The sequence below is a fragment of the Electrophorus electricus genome, chromosome 19 (genome assembly GCF_013358815.1).
Source record: "Electrophorus electricus isolate fEleEle1 chromosome 19, fEleEle1.pri, whole genome shotgun sequence".
NCBI classification, from domain to species: Eukaryota; Metazoa; Chordata; class Actinopteri; order Gymnotiformes; family Gymnotidae; genus Electrophorus; species Electrophorus electricus.
The window spans coordinates 7,834,232-7,853,590 of record NC_049553.1 but is presented as its reverse complement, the minus strand read 5'-3'; the positions used below and the strand labels follow the sequence as shown (position 1 = coordinate 7,853,590).

The window sequence follows — 19,359 nt, the reverse complement described above, 5'->3', positions numbered from 1 at the left end:
GATCATGAAACTAGTTTAGCCAAGGAACGGAAATCCGTGATGAATTAAGCGTGTGCGGTCGATAAGTGGACTTTGCGCTACTGGTTGTGGTAAAGGAAAACATGGCAGATATATGCCTCGGATTGTAAATTTAACCCAGTAGCCTATTTACATCGGATCCATTTGTTCATCGCATCATTCAGATGTGGTCTGTTTTACATATATTGCTGTTTTGTTTCCGACAAATTGGCGGTCTGCTACGAAGGCTGGGCAGTGTAAACTGCCATCTTTTTCCATTTGCTCTGCAAGTTAACCACAGTATTCATTGGTCTCTCCCCTTGGCTGAGAACTCAACAAACCACATTATTCATTATGTTCACAAACCTTCCTGCCCCCAGGTGACTGGCGGGACACACGCATATTGACAAAGCAGTGCATAGATATTGGGGAAACATGCTTTGGTTGAATTGAACGCTTACACTTCCGACCGGGCGAGGCGTTTTGCGCTTCGTTGTTGCCACTCTCGGACGAGTTGGAGCACGCTGATGGTACGCACAGGAAGGAACTGTATCAGTTATTTAAGTGTAGTCTGAAACAGTCTGCTGCAGTTCTTTTGCTTTTTTTTTTTTTTTTTTTTTTGAGGTCAGCTATGTGCATCAAATGGCGATCAGTTGCTGTAGGGTCAGGTTGAGATGTGCCGCATAGCCACTGCGCCTAATAGCCTCGTGCTTCAGCTTGGGAGTGCGGTGTGCTTGACGCTCACACGTCCTCGCATTGGTGACGTTAACGCGTTCTTTGTTCATTATTCCCACAAAATATCAGACAGTTTTTCTTTTTTTTTTTTTTCTTTTGATAGTTCTCTGGTATTCTACTATAATAAATCTCCAAGCTTGTAAAGAGTGGTAGAGATGTATGATGTTTTAAAATGCTTATTTCGAGATGGCAGCTTTATACCAACGAGTGATACTTGTGACACCAAGGCTAAACAAAACACCAACATGTGAAGAAATGAAATAAAAACTCAAATATCATAGTAATATGCATATATGAAATAGCATCGAAATATTATGAAATGCACTGTGATCACTTTTAGGTACCATATAGCCTTATATCTGTGATACATTTTACATCTCTTCAGTAAATTATCTACCACTCCTGGCAATGCTATTGTACTGGAGTCTTGTGCCTTGTATATGTCAGGCCAACCTTCACTGGCCTCTTTCATAAGTGACCTGGCCTTGAGCAAAGGTCAGGTGGCAGCTGCATGTTTTTATCATACATTTATACTACGCATGTACTTGTAAATGCTGTTCATGCAAACACTTAGGCTTGCAGCAAATGAAGAAAATGTGCAGACACTGCCTGCCCTTTAAAAAACAAACAAACAAACAAACAAACAAACAAACAGATCAGTCATAAGAGAGGCCTCTGGAAACATGGAACAACATTCCAAAGAACAAGATATCAGTCAGTCCACTTCTGTAAAGCTGAAACTTTGCAGAAATATGAGGGGTAAACAGCTATTCAAGAACACTGCACACTGCCAGCAAAGTGTCGCGTTTAGAGGCTGAGTGTGGCTACACTAATGCATCAGACCTTTAGTGAGATCCATTAAAAGATGCATGCGAAATATTGGTTTGTCACTGCCGCAGCTCAGTAACACTAGGCCGGTCGGTCTTCTCGCTGAATAATCAACCAGGTTCAGCTCGTTAGCCAAACAGCAAGTCCTTGGTGGGTTAAGTCACGCAGTGTCCGAGCGCTCTGGGCATGGTGTTGGGATGCTGTAGTGAGTATTCAGAAGCAGCCCCTTAACCTATTAACGTATGGCATCAAAGCATTGCACGTTTGATTTGTTGTAGTAAAAACCACGTTTGACCCAGTGGATGTTGTCCTTAACCTACATGCTGGTTCTTCTGTTGGTAGCCATGTGAAGGTTTTTCATGGCCAACAACATTTGGTTCACTTTTGCTGAAATTACTAAGTGTAAACGAGGCAGTTCTCATGTGCAGTGTGGTTGCAGACTATCTATGTGCAATGCAAGAATTCATTAGCGATGGATCGGAGCCGGCCCTGCCCATCCTGCTGTCTGCGGGTTTAAGTTGCAGCCTGGTCTTTGTTGGGAGCCAGGTTGTCTCCTCCCAGCTGCCGGACCGCAGGACGAGGGTGCAAGATGTGGCCTCATTTTAGCGGTCTCGCTCTTCGTGCAGATGTGGTCAAAAGCCTTTACTGAGTGGAGAAACCTGAGGTGACGGTTTGCTTTCCCACATCACTTGAGCACTTGCTCTGATACCAGATGGCATCTCTTTCCAAGTGTGATGCGTGGTTGTGCTCACAAGTGCACTGTGTTTGAAGGGCAAAAAAAAGGAGAAGTGATGTGGAGGAAATGCAGAAGCAGGAGGCCAGAGCACGAAAGCAGTTGCACTGACGTGTTGTTCAGGACCTGACAGGTTTCAGTGCTGTTGCATCTCTTCTTAAGTGTTTTGTGTTGTTGTTTTTTTTTTTTTTGTCCTATAGAAAAATAAAACTTTGGGATATTGTTTTTGAATATGTATAACGTCTTTGCAAAATTGTTCATTCAGAAGAGCACTTAAATACATCACACCAAAGTTTAAGCTCGGGTCTCTAATTATGGAGTGCTGTTGGTCATGTATTGGCAGTGGGAGCTCAGTGGTGAAGGTACTTGACGAGTAATCAGAAGCTTGCCAGTTCAAACCCCATCATTGCCAAATCACCACTGTTGGGCCCCTGAGCAAGGCCCTTAATCTTCACTTGTTCAAGTTATCTTTTTGGAGAAAAGCATCAGCTAAATACTGTAAATGTATTGCAAAACAGACATTCACCTGTGTCTGATGTCAGAAGCAGCCAATGAACGTTCAAGGAAACCCCCCCCCCAAAAAAAAAAACTTTCCAGTCCGTGTGGCTTGCAAACTTGCTGTGTGTGAGCTTGCAAACTTGCTGTGTGTGGGCTTGCAAACTTGCTGTGTGTGGCTTGCAAACTTGCTGTGTGTGGCTTGCAAACTTGCTGTGTGTGGCTTGCAAACTTGCTGTGTGTGAGCTTGCAAACTTGCTGTGTGTGAGCTTGCAAACTTGCTGTGTGTGAGCTTGCAAACTTGCTGTGTGTGGCTTGCAAACTTGCTGTGTGTGGCTTGCAAACTTGCTGTGTGTGGTTTGCAAACTTGCTGTGTGTGGCTTGCAAACTTGCTGTGTGTGAGCTTGCAAACTTGCTGTGTGTAAGCTTGGTTGCCACAGGATGATTAGAGCAAGGGTTAACTCCACCAGTGGGGCATGTTCATGTGGCCTAGTTAGCAGGCCGCACTGTGCCTCATCGCTCCGACTGGCTGGCCTGGGAGAGGAGGGAAGACAGCTAGAGCTGCTGTGAACAGCTAAAAGGCTTTTAAGCTTTTAGGCTTTTTGGTTTCACTTCATTTCTAGGTAGGAAAAACTCAACTGCTGCAAGTTTGCTTTTACGAAATAACACATTTATGCTCGTTATTTTTGATTTAACAGATTTCTTTCTCCCACCCCAAGAAACTGCAGCTCCACTTTGACCTGACCTTGTGGATCCCACCCTCCAGGTCCTCATCTCATGCTAGCCCTTCCTCCCGCTCTGGCACAGCCATGAGCAGCGGAAGCTTGGATGGCTCCCCTCACCTCATCCCCATGGACCCCAGCGAGGAGATTGTGCTTTGGCTCTCCAGCCTCCACTTGCCTCAGTATGCTGCCAGCTTCACACAGGCAGGCTACCACACCCTGGGCGATTGCAGGGGTCTGACGGAGGAGAAGCTCCTGGAGGTGGCCCGCTTCCCCACAGGGCACCGGCGCAGGATCTTGCACAGCCTGGAGGTCCTCGTGGCAGGAACAGATGGTGGGGAAGTGCCTGAGCAGGCTGGGGAGAGCAACAAGCCCACCCCCTTACCCAGGAGCGTCTTCCTTAAAGATGGGAAGAGAGTCGTCTCCCCTCAGGTTCCCCAGATGAGCGGCCCAAGAGAACACGAAAATTGGGCTGGAGCAAAGAGCCTTCCCAGCAGGCCTCATGGAGAGACGAAGGCCAGAGATGACTTGGGAGGACCGCTTGCTGACTTGCCTCCAAGTAGCCTACAAAAAGCTCCCTCGGCTTCGGTTCCTGCCTCTTTACACAGCAGCAGCCAATCACCGTGGTATTCCTCCTGGGCGTTACCCTCAGACATTGAGAACCTCTCGGGGGAGCCTGATTCTTTCTCCACAGAGCCTGTGGCAGGTGTGAAAAGGGACTTTGCCCTGGATGGAGCCCCCGAAGCGTTCCAGGGGGACATGGTGATTAACGATATATACGAGAGCTGCTCCGTCTTGAAGGCCGCCGGCCCGAGGTCCTCACACTCGTACAGGCTGCGACACAGACCAGTGCCAGAGGTCCCAGAATGCACCGTCATACCGTTGTATGACTGGTAAGTTGTTGCCAAATACTCCGCTCCTAATTTGTAAGTGAGGAGGAGTTGGAGAAGATGAGTTGCTTCATTGTGTGACTGAAGGGGTTCATTATCAGTTGGCTGCATAAACATTTAATAATTAGAAGATCTAATTAAGGATTTTTCTTGTTACCAGCTGCAGTCTGAGTGAGTTCTCCTGCAGAAACTGGTTATTAGACAGTCCCATATGAAAACCCTTGAAGTTCCTTCAGAGCATCTAGTAGATCTTTTTCATGACTCTGCTGATATCAACCGGTGAGGGATGAGAGAAAAAACCCAGTGCTGGCTCCAAATGAATGCATGAACGAAAGTGCGTGTGTACGTGTGTAAAAGTGCCAACACCCCCACTGATCCACAGGAGCACGTGTGCCTGCACAGAGCAGCAGAGCAGTGCCGAGGCTCCCTGCGGCCCCACCAGCCTTCAGAAAGGTACGCTCAACTTCATTTCTGCTTTATTCGCTTTTCATTTAAGAAATCTTCCTTTTTATGATTCTGCTGTGCCATTGCTCAGCCCAGCGAACGCGAGGCTGGTATGAGAGATGTCATGGGAGAAAGAGAGAGCCAATCCCAGTGCAGCCTCAACAGAAACGGCTTCTCATCTCCTCGTGTGCGGAGAGGCCTAGTTTGCCAAACTCTCAAAACTATATAAAGTTGCGGATGGCTTTGAAACGCTGCTTTTTGTGTGTGTTTGCGTCTGCATGTTGGGCTGTGTGGATGCACGCACGTAGATGTACCGGGAGAGGCGGTTTCTATTTCCTGCAGGAACTGTTCTGAAATTGTTTGTGTAAGACCGCCACCATAGAGGCTGGTGCGACTGGGAATTTGAACCGAAACCGTCTGTAAGCAGCCTGACGCATCCTATCCCAATATTTTTAATGTACATTTCCTGTTTTGTGTTTCTTGCTGAACTGTGGAGGGTGGGGGGGGGGGGGGGTGTAGGAAAGGAGAAAGATGAAGGCACAAGTGGACAGAGGTGGAGATGGAGATGAGCAAGTTTGTGAAAGTGTAATATGGACATCAGGGTATCTACTGAGTACGGAGCATCTACTCCATGTACTTAAATGTGGTCATCTAGGACTATTTCAGTATTATTGTAACTGCAGTTAAAACATTAATTTAACTCCTTAATTGCATAGATGGATGCAAGTCGCATGTTGGATAGTACAGAGGATGGTTCAGATAAACCAGAGAGGGCGAGTTAGCAGGGAGAAGTGAGAAGTGAAAGGCAGAGTGTTGCACGGTGTCGGAAGGTCAAGTGTAGATAATGATAAATGATGACACGGATGTGATATGACTCCTCTGCCGCCAGGCTTGGCGATCTGATACAGTGTCTTTCTTAGATAACGCACTGCAGTCCAGATCGGGCCCCTCTGCTCCGGCCTTATCTAGTGGTGGGGTCCTGTCTATTAGCTGTCTGGTGTGCGCGTCCATCTAGAGGGTACGGTCTAGAATTTCTGGTGCCCCTTACTTTCACCGTGAAGATATGGTGGTCATTTGTCACCTTGACAACTTTAGACTTTCCGGACCAGTTGCTTTAAAGGACAGTGTAGCTCCTCTCCTCTCCCTAGGAGTTGCCTTCTGAACACTAATGTGTTTAGAGTTTCGGTGTTAAAGAATTTTGCATTTGTGTGTGTGTTTCAGCTCCTTCATCTTCCAGTGCTCCCTATGAAGAAGTCTACCTCTACAGCAGCAACAGTGTGCAGAGTAAACCTGTATGTAACTCCTGCATAACTCCCAGCTGATGTCGTGTGGAAACCTGGTTTAAGATATTTTTAAGTACAGCTTCAGTGCCTAAATACTGCCACTGGAATTGTTCCTGTTTTAGTACCTTGCTTCTTAACTGAACAAGATCTGAATCGGCTAATACCACATTAGCCCGTTTCCCTATTAGAGAGCCTCTAAAATAATTTCTTTTTATGGGGTTTTGGGTGTTGGTGACTCATTATCAGTGTGTTCCATTCTACTTTTATCCACTTCCGTATATCATACCAATGTGAGAGTTTCAGTAATGTCACTGCAAAACCAGTTTGTGGTTGCAAATGTACTTTGTGTATGAATTTAATACATGATTTTAGATATATTTGCAGGACATGGGAGCAAAAGAACTGTTGAAGCAGGAAGCCAGTGAAAAGCAGAGGCAAAAGAAGCAGAGGTAGCACATGGCTATCTAATCTGGCACCTTGAATTCATAGGCATTAACCACATCTGCTATTCAGCTTTAATTTGACACATAGCGATGTGCACCGATGATGATCGTCTTTTAAAACGTGCATTTTCCTGAACAGACAGTTTGATGGTTGAATAAGTTATCGATCTGCTGAGAACTGAGACATGTGACACGTTGCATTTGTGCATGCGAAAGCTTTTGTCAACCTCAGGACCTTTGGCATGCCTATATGTGTGGCAGCGTAAACAGCTATTCGCACTCAAGCTTCCTCTCTCTGCTGATAATGGACAGGAAGCAGAAGGGCAAACGGGGGATGGAGAGACCAGGTTTCTCTAGTCATCGCACCACCAGCCTTCTTGAGGATGGCTACTCGCTGATTCAGCCGTGCTTGCCTGGTCAGGAGCCAGCCAGCGACAGTTCCTCGAAAACAGACACAACCCTTAAGCCCCTCCCACCCACTGTGACATCATCGCTAGGAGCTTGGCCACACGAGGATGAGAGTGACATCTATAGCGAGCCGTTGGACACCGTCTCGGGACACACTCTTCTTCTCCAGGGTGACATGGACATCTCGCCGTATGCCTGCTATTATGGTGGCCCCAAAAGTTCAGTTAAAATAGGCTGGCTGGACAAGCTGTCTCCTCAAGGGTGAGACACGTGTGTGTGTGTGTGTGTGTGTGTGTGTGTGGGGTTGACTTCTGGAGTTCTGTCTTAGGACTTGAGACCTGTGTGTTCACATGTTTCGATCAGCATTGTAATGTGTGACACGATATGGAAAATATACAAGCTGTTGGGATCTATGGCTACTGCTCTGCATAAAGAGTTAAAGATGTGCTTAAAATGTAAGAATAATTGCAATTGTTGTGATAAAATGGTTGAAGATTAGACATTCAATGGAGCGCCCCAGTGTTAAACCTCACGAAACGTTTTATTTGGCAACCCGGAGTAGCTTGGGCGTCTGCAATATAGACACACTTAGTTGTGATACACTTTTAATACTGGTCATCCTTTGATAAAGAAAGGAAAAAAAAATGTTTACAGCAGATGCAGTTATTCTAAAACACTTCATTTTGCACAGAAAGGAAAGTGTGCTGGCATCACTCATTATTTAACTCCTCTAAGTGTTGCTTCTGTATTTTTGTAGTGGTTTCTATGTTAAAGCATGAAAATTGCCCATGAGGTGAGTTTAGCACGCACAGTAGGTGTAGCTTTACTGAGAAGTGAGATTAGGCAGTGAAAGTGAGTACAAGGGGTTGATATTTTAGCTTATGTATTGGGTCCTGAAACATTTCCCAGAATGCTCTTCTTAAGAACTTTATTTCAGCTATTTAGTGGTTGAATAAACCAATGGTTTAAATGGTTTAAAATGGTGCTTAATCTTATTTTAAACTATTTCTCCTTTTCTTGCCTTATAGAAACTGTGTCTTTCAGAGAAGATGGGTTAAGTTTGATGGAGAGAACCTGATGTACTACAACAGCGACAAAGTAAGTGGGTAATGTTTTCACGTGCGCGCGCACACACACACACACACACACACACACACATATATATACGCACACACACACATACATATATATATACACACCCACACCCACACACACACACATATTATCCTGTTATCCAATTTAATGCACACTCACACCACCCTTATGCTTCTGTGGTTTAAAACCACAGTGTGAACAGCAGTGTTAGTAGCCACCTACAATCGCTTAGAATTGCTTAATTCTTCCTGATCTTCAGCACGGCTCTCTAGAGCATAATTGGTAGCCATTGGTTAAAGCTTTAGATTCGAAGGTGTTGCTGTTTTGGAAGATCAAAAAAGGCCCCTATCCCGATCACAGAGTCTTGCCTGCTTTTCATGGAGCAGCCTGTTCAATTGATCAGCCGCGCGTTTGACCTTTAGGTGCACTTAGATAGCCTTCCCTTCTACAAGGGTGGAGCATTGGGCAGTTGCTGCATGCGGTGGACGATGAGGATGTTGTGGACAGGAGAGGTGTGGTGAGCTCCCAGGATGAGAATAAAGGGGGGTGGGTGTAGTATGGGAGGGGGAGTTGTGGGATCAAGGTGCCTTTACACCATGCTGGGCTGAGCACGCGTCTGGACCCAGCCGTCACGCTGCTTCAGCCTTCTTTAACTCCAGTAAATGAGGGGTTGCATCGCTACGCCTTCCTGCTTTGCTCAGCAGCACCCACTCCTTGCTTTTCTTCTCCACCATCCTCCACCTCTCTGTCTCTGTGCCACTCTCTCTGCACCCCCCCCCCCCCCAACTTCTATCTCTTTAAGAAAAAGCAGGGTTGCTATCATTCATGCTTAGTTCAGGAGAGGGAAGGAAACCAAGGGAGTAACACTGCAATTCAGCAACATTTGTATCTGTCTAAGCCCTAAAGTCTCTCTGTTTTTCTCTTGCCTTCCATCTTGTATTTATAAAACCAGTTGGATATGTTTTATCCTCGGTAATCATTTTTGTGTATCTGAATGTCAGCTTGCTGCTAGTGGTTTCGGTTTTGATGCGAGCATGGTTTTGCTCTCCCAGATGCTGCCACTGACACCGATGCCCTTCCTACGCACTTTTTTCCATTTTGCAGTGGCGCCCAGGGCCAACATCCCAGGCGTGACGTGAACCCCATGTGATGGAAGCCTGTTAATCGCTTGCTAAATATAGAGCAGCCCCCTGCCTTCCTCTACCCCATAGCCGTTTATTTATTGGGACATGCAGACACACAGCTGCATTAAGGGTGTGTGTGTGTGTGTTTGAGGGACAGAAAACGATTGCACTTGCACAGTCTTTAGGGAAAGTTTGCTCGGGGTCAAAGGAAATTGTTTGGTTCTTTGCTATATATGCAGACTTTGCTAAGGTTGTGCTCAGTACCCTGCCTCAACCTAACGGTGCAGCTTAACAAATAAATGCCAGGTGGTTTTAGCCGCCTGTGGAATATTTGCCAAGCTGTTAAACGGGAGAAAAAAACCTGTACCGAAGTTTCAACTGCCTCTCCTCCCCTGTTCTCCCTTACTGTTCTGGTACCTTCTCCCATTTCTCTGAGGTAAGGTGATGAAACCGCCTAGACATACAGTCACCCCCTAATCGCCGTGCACCACGAAATCGTCTGGTGATGTCATCAAACAGTGTGGCCCGCAAAAGGCGTGGGAGAAGGGACATGCGCATGCTCTCAGGTGCTCTGTTTGGGACCCCGGGGGCCCCAAGGGGCCTGCTCGCTACAGTTTCCCACTGGTTTCATCAACCTTATCTCTCGGTCCTTAACACCAGCAGACTCTGGGGACCCTTTGACAGTACATTTGGTGAAGGGGTGTGTGTGTGTGTGTGTGTGTGTGTGTGTGTGTGTGTGTGTGTGCACACAGAAGTGTGTATGTATGTGCATTAAGACAGGTTTTTAGAAAGTCACCTGTCAGTAGATTGAGTCTAAGGAAGAGATGGCGAATAGGATTAGTTCTCTGTCTGGATCTGAATTAAAGCAAAGCTTTTTAAATTTTTTTTAATTTTCCCAATTGGCCTAAGTAGCCCCCCAAATCCCTTGTAGGATTCTCACGTCACTCACGTCACTACGCTGTCCCTGTTCTGCTGGTGTCTCTCTTCAGCTCCCTGCCGCAGCCGTTGGAGCAGATGTCATCTCCCTGTCCGCTGCGCTGTGTGGCACACCTGGTGATGACTCTGTCAGGCTGACTCCTGGCAACGTTTACCAATTATTGCTCATAATGATGTCCAGCAGAATATAACTTTTGCGCTCCGAATGTGATCCGAAAAAGATTTTTACCCCCGGTTTTGCTTGCAGTACCCCACATGGCCGGTTGGTGTCCCCATGACTCCGCAGTAGAGGTGAGGGGACTTTGTCAGGAGTGCCGAGGAAGGCAATAAAGGCAGCGCAGCATTGTGCAGAAACTGCACAATTAGGCTGATGTTAGGTTGATGGTTCCTAAATCTTAATCTTAACCATTATGAAAAATTATGAAATGAATTGCGAAATTGGAGATGACACGTCTGGTCTAACTCCTAGATCCGTGGAACACGCCGCCTTCCCCTGCCCAGTCTACAGCGCACATTTAGTCTCCGTGAACGTGTCTCTTTCAGCCGGGCCGTTTAGCTCCAAATCCTAATATCATCCTGTCTTGCGTGTTTCATATTTATTCATAGCATGAAGTTTACAAGCAGAATAGGGAACCGAGGCGCACATGCGCATAGCCGTGAAGGCCTGAACGCCGTGCACGAGGCCCTACGTCAGCCTTCTCCGTCACGTGTCATGTCGCTGGCACACGAGCAAACATGGTGACCCAAATCACCTCCAAACTTCTAATGTACGTCCCTGTGTTTACATGTACACTTGCAGCTTCAGTACCGCTCCGCGGACCCCCCGTAATAATTGCAACGTGCAATTAACAATAACCGAGATAGTGGCTAATTATCGGCACTTAGCCCATGAAAGGCGTTCGCGCATCTCCTCACCCGTCCCTCGCTGCTCTGCCCCTCTTCCATCCACATTTAGATGGCGGGAGACTCATTAGGATGCCGCCAAGTTCGCGGCCCTATCGCCGTAGCGACGGAAGATCTGCTAAATTGGAGAGAACGAAATCCCACCGAAAGGCGCAGGCCGCCCGCACCATAATTAGGGTTATCCGTAGATGCCATTGTTAACATCATGCCTTAATTTGAGGAGATGGCTCTCTCCCTGACCCCTCTTTTTTTAACTCACTCGATCTTTCTTTCTCTTCCTCCCTCGCTCTCTCTGAGGTGGTACTCGCTTGCTTGTCACCTTGCGTGCTCTCTCTCTCTCTCTCTCTCTCTCTCTCTCACACACACACACCCACACACCCAGTTTAAAAAATAAAAAAAAACTTCTCCTTTGTGGCCACTAAGGAGGGAGTCCCTTATTCAATCTTCTCTGCTATTTCTAGATGGAAGATTCTAGAAATAGTGCAAGGTCATCATTATAATTAAGAGGCAGATGAAATGGACAAATGAATCGCTGTCACTCAGTCACACGTGTGCGCGTGCACACACACGTGTACACACACACTACACACACACACACACACATTTACACATTTGTGCTCTCTCCCCAGTAAGTGAAGATTAAAAATTCACTTCCCCATAGCTCATTTGTGGCTGAAATTGAGCTGCCTCCTGTTAGAGATTTCATGGTGTGGTGGTGTGTGTGGGGGGGTTGTTGGAGCAGGGCCATGTTACTGTAGTCTGGGGAATTGGGGTGCAGTTAGATGTGAAGCTAGCACTGGGCCTCAGAGCACACTGGCTGTGGTTGTTGCTCTTGTGCTGGTTTTGATGCATACAGAGGAAGAGCAAATACCCTATCCCTGAGCAAGCAAGCCCTGCCTCTCCGCACCGTCCCTCTGCATCACCGAGCTATAAATATGTGAGAGGAGGTTTGTTTGCTGGCTAGGGACTTGTATTAGCATTTTGACCTGCTAGAGACCTGTGTCTGTGCATATGTGTACATGTGCATGCATGTATGTTTGTTTATATCTTTCACATACAGCATGGGCAAGCATGAAACCCTAGATCTAAAGTGTGCACTCATGAACGTGTGTGTGTGTGTGTGTGTGTGTGTGTGTGTGTGTGTGTGTGTGTGTGTGTGTGTGTGTGTGTGTGTGTATATATATATATATATATATATATATATATGTATATATATATATATATATATATATATTGTGTGTGTGTGTGTGTGTGTGTGTCTTTGCACACATTGGTAGGAGTATGAACCTGATTGTGTCTACTTGTCTTTTGGTTTGCTGAAATTCTCTCTCTCTCTCCCCCTCATTCTCACACAATTTCTCTCTCTCTCTCTCTCCCCCTCATTCTCACACAATTTCTCTCTCTCTCTCTCTCTCTCTCTCTGCCTCTCTCTCTCTTGGTAGGACATGTACTCTAAAGGACTGGTTCCCCTCTCGGCGATCAAGCAGGTCCGATCTGTGGGAGAAAACAAGATGGAGGTGGTCACTTCTTTGAGAACATTTGTGTTTCGAGCAGAGAAAGAAGGTAAGACGGTCTCTTCCTAGCTCCCCCTCCGCCCGTCTCTCCTCCGCACTCACTCCATCATCAGCCTGGCTCACTGTGCTCGCTGCTCTCTTTGGAATGACTTTCTCACTCAAACGTCTTTTGCAGGTTCTACAGTAAAGTGATGAATATCAATCCACAAAGGGCACATTTGCATGTCCCGAATATTCAAGTAATAAACCTCCAACTGTGCAGAATGCACTTGGGTTGTTTTAACAATTAGTGTAGTGGCGCAGAAAGGAGTTTAATGACAACAGACAACTGGAGCTTCTCTGAGAGATCTTGGATTACTCGGCTACTGATTTGATTTCAGCCACTCCAACCCCAACAAATCCGTATTTTTTACGGAAAGTGACTTTTAGAAAAGTTTTCATTCTCTCCTACCTCCTTCCTCTCTTCCCTCCTCTCTCTCTCTCTCTCTCTCTCTCTCTCTATCTCCTTCTTTCCCTCTTCAGTCTCTTCCTCCCTATGCCGGACGTTCTTAAACAGAACAATGTGCGCTCTGCTCACTGTGTATCTCCTTCAAACAGCCTGAACCTTGTCTGCTTTAATGAGAGCTTTGCTCTCCTCATTGCTGTGGCTTGGACTCAGCTGAGCAGACAGACTTCACACTCAGTTGAACTGCACACCGCTGGCGGATGCGCCAATCACGATGAAGGGCAATGATGGCATCATCATTTCAAAAATGTGTATTTAATCCCCTGCCTGAATGCATTTCAGTTATGGTTTCGGAGGTTTACAGTGGTGGATTGTGCATTTATTTTTGTGGAATCATTCGGAGAAAGAAACGTCTGTGTCAGGTCTTGTCTATATGCACTATATCTTTGCACTTGTGTTTAGCAAGAAGACTTGTTGTTATGAAAGTGCTACAAGCGTGCAGTATCCTTGCATATAAAAGCTCACACACGTTCTCTGGGATGACCCATGAATGCGTGTTGGCCAGAGCTTTCCTATTCCTTTAACTGCAGTGTGTGTGTGTAGTTGGGGGACAAGGTGGCATGGTCAGCATGCATCTATAAAGGGCTTTTTACCACATCGAGAGAGTCGTCAGGCTTAAGACAAACGGAGAGAGAGAGACAGACAGACATGAAAGAGAAAGCGAGGGAGGGAGAAGGAGAGAGCTACAAAGGCTCTGGGTATGGACAGAAAGGAGGAGGTGAGGAATGAGTGGTAGAAGGAGTCAGACCACATGGTGAATTCAGATGTGTGTGTGTGTGTGTGTGTTTGGGGAGCTGTGTATGCACAGCTGTGTGGTGTTTCTCGCTGGGCTGCAGGTGCGCAGGTCTCCCCAGGTGACCGTCGGCTGGGGGAAAGCAAACTTTGTAGGATGTTGCGACTGCAAAACATTTGTGTAGAGGGAGTAAGAAATAAGCACTTTTTAAAAATACAGTACCTAAAATTACATGTGAGTAATACTGTGTTTGCCAGTTCCCAGAGAGAGAATCTGAAACACACACACACCTGCCTGGGTAGCAGGAAGGCCCATGGGGATATGCTTTTTTTCTACATTCTTTGTTTGCTGACTTCCCATAATGTTTCCTTTTGGTTTTCAATTAGTGTGACGAGAGTAACATCCACTGCTTTAAACTGATTAAAAATACATTGATAATGAGATGTGGTTAAAGATTAGCTCGCATCATTAAATATCAAATATATTTCTGTTTGGTAAATCATGTGAACGCCTTTGTCACACAGTTCGTCGGGCCACTTACAGAAGACTCTCTGAGGAACATCTGAGATTAGTGATTCACTGCTCAGTACAGAGAACTCTCATTTTAAGAGATCAACTTAGGGATCTAAATTGGCCTTTTGTAATATCGCTGTAACAATTATCAAACAACACTGTGCAATCCTGTTTTCTGTGACAGCTGGGTGTGTGTGTTGGGAAGGGGGGCGTTTCATGCCCACCCATTTGCACATGCACACACAGGTTTAATAATAGATCAGTCTGTTTGGGGCTTGAGGAGATGACATGCATACAGAGCAGAAGCAATGAACTGCGGAGCTCGTTCCACACTCGTCCCTCACAGAGGAGGAACAGGTGTACCCCATGCCTGGCCATTCAGCACTGCCAACATGTACACCCCCCCCCCCCCATTTACATTTACGGCATTTAGCAGACGCTCTTGTCCAGAGCAACTTACGAAAGTGCTTTGTTGTCTCCATGTAAGTAATCCCTACACTAGTACATCAGGCCTGTCTAAGGAAACCATTAAGCCATAAACCTGCCAGAGAAAACACACACAAGAAAAAGTAACGAAAGACTTTTTTTTTTTTTCTTTTACGAGGGAAAGGAGGATGTTTCCTGGCTCTAAGCCTCCCACCACACCCTGGCTTTCCACAGCAGCCCTGCTGTTAAATACTGGAGGGGATAAAGCCACTGGGTTTTATGAGAAAGTCATCACCGAGTATCAGGCTTTGACTCTGGCACCACGTGCGACTCTGTAGGTGCAGGGCTCCAAGTGTGTGTGAGTTTGATCCTAAAAATAGTTTAACTCTAAATCCGCTTCTCGGCAAAGGCATGTCGCCCAAGTAATCTGAGCGTGATTACCTACCTTCCAGGCAGTACCTGGTGTTTGGTATTATTTCTGTGAGTGCGTGGTGTTCAGACCCCTGGCGCTACAAGGTTGGCTTTTGAGTGTGGAGATGTGCTCCGACTCCGGCGGTCCGAACATTTGCAAGTAAGAAACTCTCCTGCACTAGGTGGCAGAAATAAGTTTCACTTGTAAAGTGTTTGCCAGTGTTTTGCTGACTGTGGGCAAAAATGTAAATCTATTCCAAAAGGTATTGCTCTAGGAGTCCCACACTGAGGTCATTGTCTTCATAAACTTAATACAATCTTCTTCTTCTTGTAGTTTTTCTCTCTTTCTCTCTCACTCTTTTAGTCTCTCTGGGAACACGGTGCATAGCATGTGTTCCAGACCTGCAGAGAATGGGGGGTGTCCAGCTGTTAATGTTTCCTGGCCAGTGTGTGCACAAGCCCCTGTGGTCCCATTTAAACGTGCCCCTAGGGGCTAGCTGCTTTAGCTGCCTCCAATCAACACACAAGCACGCAAACCTACACCAGCCAATGAGACACAGGGGCTTTAGCATGCAGGCTCCGTTTGCAGGATTGAAAGTTTATGAAAGTATGGCAATAACACTAGGCCTCTTCCCCATTGCTTAATCCCCAAGCCACTGTGTCTCTCACTGGACCTACACCGGGAAATGTGCATGAAAAAGCATATACTATATTTACACATGTTCCCATAACTTACTGTTCACTTGGGATGTTGAGACCCAGCGCAGTCTCGTTCTCTCAGTCTCTGTCTCTTATATATTCTCTCTCTCTTTGTCTGGCTCTCTCTCGCTCGCTTGCTGGTCCACACACACACACACACACACTCTCACTCACTCCCCTTAACCGCTTTACCTCCCGCACCATGTCTCGCACTCAGGAGAGCGCCAGGATTGGCTGAGGGTTCTGCAGGAGGCTCTGAAGTGCCGCTCGCCCGTCCCCCACAAGCCCTGGCAGGTGAGCGGCGGCAGGAGTGGCTACGTGGAGCTCCGCGGTCACAAAGGCAGAGTGTACCTGAGCCTCACGGGAACCGACGTCCGACTCTGTAAAAGCGAGCAGGTATCGCCTCCCCGCGCCCGTCTCGGTGCCGCTGGTTTTATTGCCGTAAGTGCAGGGGAGTGATGGCGGCCACCGCCGCCGCGTGCCTGCAGAGGCGCATGTGTAGAACTGCAGGAACGGTTTCCCTCTGCGCAGAAGGCAAGGCAGCCGGAAACGTGCAATATATAGGCATACGCGCACCCAGACATTGTATCTATAGTCACGCACGGCTGGTTGCTTTTTCCAAATGAGCTCAGACTGGGAGAATGATTGTTTGTGAGCGGCGCACTCCCTCCGCTCTCGCTGGCACATTCGCGCACACCCTTGCGCTGTACATCATCTCTGCCCTTCATTACGCTGCACGTTAGCAGGAACAGGTCTTTCGTCTTAATTTTGGGAAGGAAATTTCTCAGTGTCAGCGCACTGAGAGAGAGGGGGGTGAAATGAGGAGCAACGAGGGGAGCAGGAGAAATGGAAATTGATTATATTGTTTTGGTTTTGTTTGTTTGTTTGTTTGTTTGTTTTCCCTCCAATCCTTTTCTTCGGGCGCAAGGCGGGAAAGGGACGTGGAGGAATGGGGGGGGGTACAGCTAGCTAGATGGAGGGAGACAGTGATGGAGGGAATGCCCTGGGAGGTGAGCACAGTGGGGGAATTGAGGGCTCAAGAGGAGGTGAAAGAGGGTGAGGTGGAGCACGAGGGAGGGAGCACTGGAACCGGAGCGAGGCGGGCGACTCCGTTCATGCTCACTGGAGTGGGTTATTTAATTTTAACAAGACGAACGAGCTCGCCTCCGCACCCCCTCTTTTCCAGCCTCCACTCGGGGCCGCCGGCCCGCTCCGCCCCCCCGCCCGTACCCACCCACCACCCAGAGGGAACGAGAGTTGTAACAAACAAACAGGAGCAGCTGGTGGCTGGGCCTCCATTTAGCAGCGTGACGTCCCCCTGCCCGGCTTCCCACTCTGAGGGTGATGGCATCGCCTGAACCTGAGGACACGCCACCATGGAGCCCAGTGGGGTGCTGGTCTGCGTAGGAAATCGCACATTTCCAGAGCCCGTGTTCCTCGCATATGTAGATATTCAGTGTCGCACATTGGCAAACACAAATGAAGGAAACTCTAACGTTCCAACGTTACAGAGCCTTTCTCATTAGGGAAATACGGCTGTAAAAAGAGACTGTTTGAGAGCCCTGGATCCTGTGCTTACTGTATACGACCATGTGAAATGAGATCTTTTGAATTTCACTTTTCGATTCTTCATAACGAATGCACTCTGTTCTGATTAGTGTAATGGGAAGGCATTTCCAAACACACACATTCTCATCAGCTCATATGGTCTGTCCATATATCAATTTTTTTTCCCCCCCTCCAGATATATTGCACAGCTCCACACTTATAAAACCACGATGTAAAAAGTACACAGAGATGGCCCCCAGAAACTTTGGGAGCGTACTGACTTGTGTTTTTTTTTTTTTTGTATGAATTCACTTTGATTGCTATGATTTTAGGATGGTTCGGAGAAAGCGTACGTGAAGCGGTGTGTTACTGGGACGTTGTCCAGTCTGATGTTGCGTGTGTGGTTTCGTTGCAGGACTTTAACAGTGGGCTGGCCATTGCTGTGGTGACTCTGGCTGCTTCCTGTGTCAAACAGGTGGACCGCAGAGCATTCGAGATCAACACCCCTTTCAAATCTTTCTGGTGAGTGTAGCAGGGACATTGTGTGGTTGCATTTGGGTGGGTGGAGCTGAGACACTGTGGCTGCATAAGTGGGTGGATGGGAGGGGGATATGTTGGTGGCAGGAAGTCCAACTTCATTAATTTTTAAAGTACATACTGTAACCAATTATTAAAAATGAATCTATTTTTGATGAAACAGGTAGGTAAATCCCTCATTAAATAAACCAAAAGCTCTTTTTAAAATGACCTTTATACTTTCATAAGCCTCTTAGAGTGCTTTGTTAATAGTAATTCACTTTATGCTTATATCCACAGAACAGCCCAATAATGTAATTTTTCACTCAAGGTAATGGTGTACAGATTGTGTGTGCTTATCCTTCTATTTATTCAGATGTTCTTGGAATTTACGTAAATATTCTTGGAATTTAATAGATTGTTGAATTGGAAGCAACAAGTTATCATGGTTGGCTGTTTAAAAGGGCATGTTAATTCAGTTAAACGCTTTAACCCTTGACTACAATGTGGGTGGTGGAAAGGACGTGAAGAGAGAATCGGCTTTCATGATCACAGACGATGGCTTTGGACGCACTGCTGTTCAGCCCAATTTGCCCTTACTAATTAAAGGTCTCTTAAGGAGGTAACGTCAGCTAGTTGAGTCGTCGTGCTCCACGTGTCTTAAAAACTTTGGAAAAGTCTTGCCAAAGTTACTCTTGCTTGGCACTTCTCTAGGTAATGTGCACCTTTCTGGGAGTGAGAAGATTTGTCTCATCAGCTAAGCCTTGGCTCCATTTTAAAGTTCACGTGCATGGAGCAAAGGCTTTTTGGAGAAATTAGATGTTTCCTATTTTAGCCTATTAAAGTACTGCAGGATGTCAGAATTTCTCTCCTTTTGTATAAATGATATCCTAGTACCAATTCAGTTTAAATTTAGTGTTTGATTAAAGGGCTGGGAAGAAGTGTTACCTTATGTGCCAAATAAAAGCTCTGGCACCATCTTTGTTTGGACTCTGGTGTACGTGATTCCTGAACTCAGTCATTTGGGATTTATTAGCACCCGATGAAACACTTTTTATCCTTTTAGACTTTGTTTTGGTTTCACTTCTTACAGTTACTCCCACACCATGGTTCTTTTCTTCCCCTACTGCACCAAACATCACTCAGTACTGCTCTGTTGCTTTGATATGGTAGTCTGAGGCACTGTCTCTCCTTATCTGTTCTGTTCTTTCCTCTTAAAAATAACTGAGCTAACAAAACAGCAGCGCAGCTGAAGTGGTCATACTGTGGCATCTATGACCTTTGACCCAAAGTGGCTGTTAGCGGTGACCCAGTCTGTGATGACTTCATTGTTTGTTTGTTTGTTGGTTTAATGACTCTTTTTGTAGCTGTTTTGATGCAATAGGGCTCTCGGGTTTTCTCCCCTTTTTCTGTCTATCTTCAGCTGATCTTTGCTGGTTAAGTGCTTCCCTACCTTTG

General features: G+C 46.5%; 1 protein-coding gene across 1 annotated transcript in view; it reads left to right on the top strand.

Moving 5' to 3' along the window:
- zmp:0000000660 (arf-GAP with Rho-GAP domain, ANK repeat and PH domain-containing protein 2) overlaps positions 1-19,359 on the top strand; it is a 60,448-nt gene that overhangs the window by 730 nt on the left and 40,359 nt on the right. Inside the window, exons 2-10 of the mRNA XM_035520093.1 lie at positions 3,487-4,403; positions 4,783-4,853; positions 6,066-6,136; positions 6,512-6,576; positions 6,883-7,239; positions 8,007-8,076; positions 12,479-12,599; positions 16,055-16,233; positions 17,801-17,907. Coding sequence (XP_035375986.1) covers positions 3,598-4,403; positions 4,783-4,853; positions 6,066-6,136; positions 6,512-6,576; positions 6,883-7,239; positions 8,007-8,076; positions 12,479-12,599; positions 16,055-16,233; positions 17,801-17,907 — 1,847 coding nt within the window. The 5' untranslated portion in view covers positions 3,487-3,597. The remainder of the gene's footprint in view (positions 1-3,486; positions 4,404-4,782; positions 4,854-6,065; positions 6,137-6,511; positions 6,577-6,882; positions 7,240-8,006; positions 8,077-12,478; positions 12,600-16,054; positions 16,234-17,800; positions 17,908-19,359) is intronic.